Source organism: Metopolophium dirhodum, chromosome 1 (assembly GCF_019925205.1).
Source record: "Metopolophium dirhodum isolate CAU chromosome 1, ASM1992520v1, whole genome shotgun sequence".
Taxonomy (NCBI): domain Eukaryota; kingdom Metazoa; phylum Arthropoda; class Insecta; order Hemiptera; family Aphididae; genus Metopolophium; species Metopolophium dirhodum.
Genome location: NC_083560.1, coordinates 20,004,276 through 20,009,963, shown reverse-complemented (window position 1 = coordinate 20,009,963; position 5,688 = coordinate 20,004,276). Strand labels below are relative to the sequence as shown.

Below are 5,688 nucleotides of genomic sequence, written 5' to 3'. Positions count from 1 at the left end.
GGTACAATATTTTTAGTAACACAACATGTACTTTGATTATTTGGACACTACTCGTAATGTACGAAACGATAGATTAATAATGACGTTTAAGTTCTCGTTTCTCCAAAATCCATTGGAACAATTAATATATTGCGCCTAGCATTTTCACAGTACAGTGCAATACACAGACTTCACAAACCAAACTAACTATTTACTGCATTTTGCACTGGTCGCATTACTACAGGATGTATTTATTTTACAATTTACTGCATAACATAAAACTATTAACAAATTTATTTTCAATATAATATTTATTTTTATATCATGTACATAAGTTTAATGTCGTCCTATGGATTTACCTCGTGTGTTAACTCTCCAACTCGGTTTGGGATGGGGGAGAATCATGTATCGACCACGTATTCATAAAATTAATAATGAACTTTAATATTGATAATGCTCTAAAATTAGATTCTTCAATCACAGATCACTTCCCTACATTTATTCAAATAAACCCTAATACTATTCCAAAAATATGACTAAAAACACTGTAAATGCAGCAGATTTATATAAATCATAAACAAAAATACCTTTAAATTACTAATGTGCAATGGCACAATATGCTCAATCTAACTTCTACTCATAAAATACTTGACTCATTCATGTAAAGAACACAGCCAAAAAGGTAAATAATATTTCAAGTTGCAAATTTGCAACTCACAAGATCAAATTCAAAATAAAACCTTGGATTACAACCGATATACTAAAAAATATAACTGAAAGACTCAGGTTCAGTTGAGAAAATAACCGTACTATCTTCACTTAAAGAACCAATTTAAAAAATATAGAAACAATTTAAATAATGCTATCGAAAAATCAAAATTTAATTTCTTTTTTGGGGAAAAAATTAAAAAATTAATTAACTACATTGATATGAGTCTTCCAAATAATAAAAGTAAAACTTATCACATAGAAATAAATAATACTATATATTATACACAAGTGATACTCAACCTTCCAAAATAGCTGAACATTTCAACGAATATTTTGTGAATATAACCACTAAAAATACTAATAATAATATTACTACAACCGAAAGTATCGCAGACAATACAGAAAACCTAATTTAAATGAAGTAAAAAATATAATCTCGTCCTTAAAAGATGGCACAGCTCCAGGCCATGATAATATTTCTATAGACATGATAAAATTACTTGATGATAGGGCTCTTGAACTATTAGTACATATTATTAACAACATAATAAATACAGGTATATTCCCAGTCAGCTTCAAAATAGCAATAATAAGCACAATCCATAAAAAAGGTAATCCAAGCAAAGCAGAAAGTTATAGGCCTATAAGTCTCTTATCAAAATACTCCAAGATATTTGAAAGAGTCATTAAACTGAGACTTGCTAATTAGATACCTAGAAGAAAATCGAATCCTACCCCCCAAGTCAATTTGGCTTCAGAAAAGGTCATAACACTGAAGGTGCTATTGCCAGCACCAATCAGTTGTCCATGCACTACTCTAAAAAAAAAAAAATATTCAATAGGCTATATAAAAATTAATCAATTATCTAGACAAAATTGGCATTAAACACAAAGCATTTAATTTATTTAAATCCTTTTTAGAAAACAGAACTCACAAAGTCAAAATAGACAATGTTATAACCTCTAGTAAAATGTTGTCCTTAGGGATACCTCAAGGCGCAGTTTTATCTCCTTTATTATACATCATATATGCCACAGGATTGTCAAACCTCCAAATCGATGGTAGTTTATACTCTTAACCAGATGACACAGCATTACTTGTATCCGATAACACTAAGGAATCGGTAATAAAAAAAGCAGAAAACTCTTTAAAGATAATAGTTACTTGGTTTTCAAACAATATCTTAACCTTAAATAATAGCAAAACAGTCTTTCTAACCTTTTCTAATACCTCAAGAACATCACCTAATTTTTCTACTTTAAAGATTTATGCCCCTAATTGTAATCTCTACATACAATGTAATTATCTCTATATAAATAGAACAAATCATACTGAACACCTGGGAGTTGTATTTTACCAAAATCTACGTTTAAACTTACATCCTACTGAATTTAACTTATAATTTTGTAAATTATGTGTCTTTTATATTATGGCAAAACAATTTCTTAACACACATTGGTTAAAAAATACTTACTTTGCCCTATCTCAATCCATAATTGAATATTGCATAGTGGCATGGAGTGGGGCTCCACAAATATAAACAAATAACATACAAGTAGCTCAAAACAAAATTTTAAAAATTATATCCCATAAAACAAGACTTTTCCCCACTTATCTAATATTCTCTGAGACTAAACTATATTATCTATAAAAATATTATATCATAAGAGAACGTTATTTTACCTGTTTCAAAATAAAATAATTCAAACAACTAGTCACAATTATAATAAAAGAACTGAAAATCTAATATTTCCAAAAATAAACACCTCTACATTTTATAACAGCTATCAAATAAATGGCTTGAAATTATACAAAAAGCTCCCTCCCCTAATAAAAACTGTCAAAAATGAATAGAGTTTAGGTTTTTGATAAGAGATGGTTAGTAAACTATGAACTAACTGTATATAAATATATATATATATATATACATATATACATTTTATATATAGCATAACTGTTAACATGTAGTGTACCTTGCATTCTATTTTGTTTATAATTAATCAAATATTTATTATTATAATCGATTAATTTATCATTATATATTATTACGCTATTCTTTTCCTTACTATTATATACACATTTTTTTTATTTTTTTTCTTAAAGACTTGTCTATCAAAACAACGACTTTTATAGTGATGGACGAAGCAGTATAATCACAAAATATGTAATCAACTTTCTTTGTAAATATGAATACTGCTAAATAGAATGACATTATATTATTATTAGTATTTTATGTTTATCACAAAAAGTTATATTAATTACAACATAAAAATATTATTATTCTAAAATCATGTTTGTTGTACTTAAAAAAAATATGCTAAAATATTAAGTAGTATTATTTCTTATTTGAATACCTATTAATAATAAACGCATAAACATTATTATTATTAAGTCAAAATAAACTTAATTACAAAAATGAGATATGATTACACTTAATCATATATTTTTTAAACAAATAATATTTTTAAATGTAAACCGACAACATAATTTATATTTTAAAAACCATATAAATAAAAATACAATTTTTACACATTTTAAATAAATGAAAAGAGTAATTAATATGCAAAAACATGATTAATTCTGTAACTTTCTATAGCTAATATATTTCAACCAAATTTACTTTATCATATTATAATATAGTACTATAATACTTCACAAAAACTAGATGTAAATCCTTAGGGATAGATAAATATTAATTGAACAGAATATTCAACGTATTATTTGATTAATATGAACATACGCTTCTATAAAACAAGAATATTAAAATAACTAAATTATACCTTTTGCAGTTGTTACATTATGTTACAGGAATCGTCCTTAATTTCATCATTTGCCTCAAAACTGTTTTGAGTGTTTTTTTCTTCAGTTTTTGCATTATCACTATTGTTCTCACAAACAGCCGACTCGGGTTCTATGGTATTCTCTTTTTCAACTATGATTTCTGCTATAGAAGTATTTGATTTATCTTCATTGATTGAAGTGCGAGTTTTTTTTTGAAAGGGATATTTCAACAAGCTCCACAATTTAAGTATCTTAGTAGACTTCTGATCTTGTTTTGCCAAATCTTCAAATTTACGTTTTCGCTTATTATTTAATACTTCTTTTTCCGGTAAAAAATTATCATCCTCAGAAGTACTATCCGAAACCTTATAAGAATGTAATGGTGCTCTTGCTGATATATGAAAGGAAGATGCAGGTGACGCAATATTATTTAATTCTGAATAATCATTTTCCAAATCATATGAATCATTATTATATAAAGGATCACTTGGAGAATATGGAACATCTACGCTTTTGATTGAATTTACCTGAAAAATTAAGTAGTTTTTAAACTAAGATTTTAAATTCACATTACATATTAGTTAATAAATAAAATAAAAGTAATACATTTTGTCATGTTATATTATATAAAATCTTCATGCTGTGTTTTTTTATCTTATGTACATAATTTAAAAATAAAATAGTGTTACAACAATATAAAGTCCCATATGAAACTTTGGAAGAAGTTTTTTGTATAGATTGTTGTACAAAAAAAAATATCATGAAACTGTAGTCAGCATAAAAAATATTTGAAATTGAGTACTTATTACTCAAAAATATACTAATTAATTATATGTATTTAATTACTAAAGACCAGTGTTCAAAGGTTATAAATAAGGGGAGAGATGGAAAATAATTTATAACAAATAGAGGGATGCCCCTCCACTGCATTTGACCATTGGTATACAAAAAATAAAATATATAAAAATGTTTTAATCTTCAATCAGTTAATGATATTATCTTGAGCAGAAGAAAACAGTGAACATCAAAGTAAAAAGTTATTTAAATATATTTTTTTTATTTACAGAGGGGAAATATTTTTATTAAAAAGCTACCTAGCCCATTCCTCTTCCATTCCTCTTTAAATGTTATCACTTAAGGACATTAAATTAAGTTAAGCCAGTAATATTATCATTGAGTTATTCATTTGAGACATTATTTTGTATGAATATTTTTGTTTTTATTTTTTTTTGTATATTAATAATATGAGCTCATGACTTAAGTTCATGGTGTGCCAAGTTTTTAAGATACTAATCTAACCTTAAATTAATAAGATGAATTTTTTTTTGTGTTTCTTATTGTAACAAAATTATTATATTGCATTTAATTTAAACTTACTTGAATATCTTTTTCGCCGTTATTTACATCTGCTTGATTAATTTCAATTGAATTTTCATTAGAGATATAACTAGTTTCTGACTCTCGATCTTCTTGGGTGCGAATTGAACCGATAGTAATATTACGATTTGTATCACTATCCATTTCAAAATTTGGTTCTAATGATGATGTATTATCGACATCAAAATTTATGCTATCAGTTTTATTGTGGTTTCCATTTAATTCACTGCCATTAGTCTCAACAGATTTATTAAGTTTTTGTTTCTCAACGTCTTTGTCTGTTTTTTTGGATACAACTTTTTTTAAAGTCAACAAATCATCACCGTTGTTTATGAATAAGCCACAGGTATCTTTTTCACTCAGCACAGCTTCGGTCATTTTTTTTCTTCTAAAATCAATAAAAAAATATTAATTTTAAACGAATAAATATTAATTATATTTGATGAAAGGAATTCACTCAAAAAGTATGACACTTTAATAATGAACACGGAAAAATTAAATCACTCCACAATCATAACAGTCTATTATAATCATTAAGAGGATTTCCGCACACTGTTAGTTTTCCTCCCTGGCCCATAGCAAAACGAACAGCAATGGCGGCGATGTTTTTTAGAGCCACGTTTATTACGAAATATCCAGTGTGGATTTAGTAAACGAATTAAGATAGCAACCATAATTTGCCTTACCTGAGATATTAATCCAATACGAACAAAATATGTGTACACCGTAAAATAAGGACGGAATATATTTAAAATAAAGAACGAACGAAGAACGTTGGGTAAAATATTATTTTACTACGACAAAATCAAGTTCGAGAACAATGCGAGGGATCACGGATA

General features: G+C 26.6%; 1 protein-coding gene across 1 annotated transcript; it reads right to left on the bottom strand.

Annotated features, from left to right (window-relative positions):
* Positions 1–3,483: 3,483 nt before the first annotated feature.
* On the bottom strand, positions 3,484–5,227 carry LOC132933751 (uncharacterized). Its single transcript, XM_061000034.1, has 2 exons — positions 4,850–5,227; positions 3,484–3,999 (listed from the first exon to the last, which is right to left on the bottom strand). Exons 1-2 carry the CDS (start codon positions 5,225–5,227, stop codon positions 3,484–3,486), a joined length of 894 nt encoding a protein of 297 aa, XP_060856017.1.
* Between the last annotated feature and the right edge of the window lie 461 nt (positions 5,228–5,688).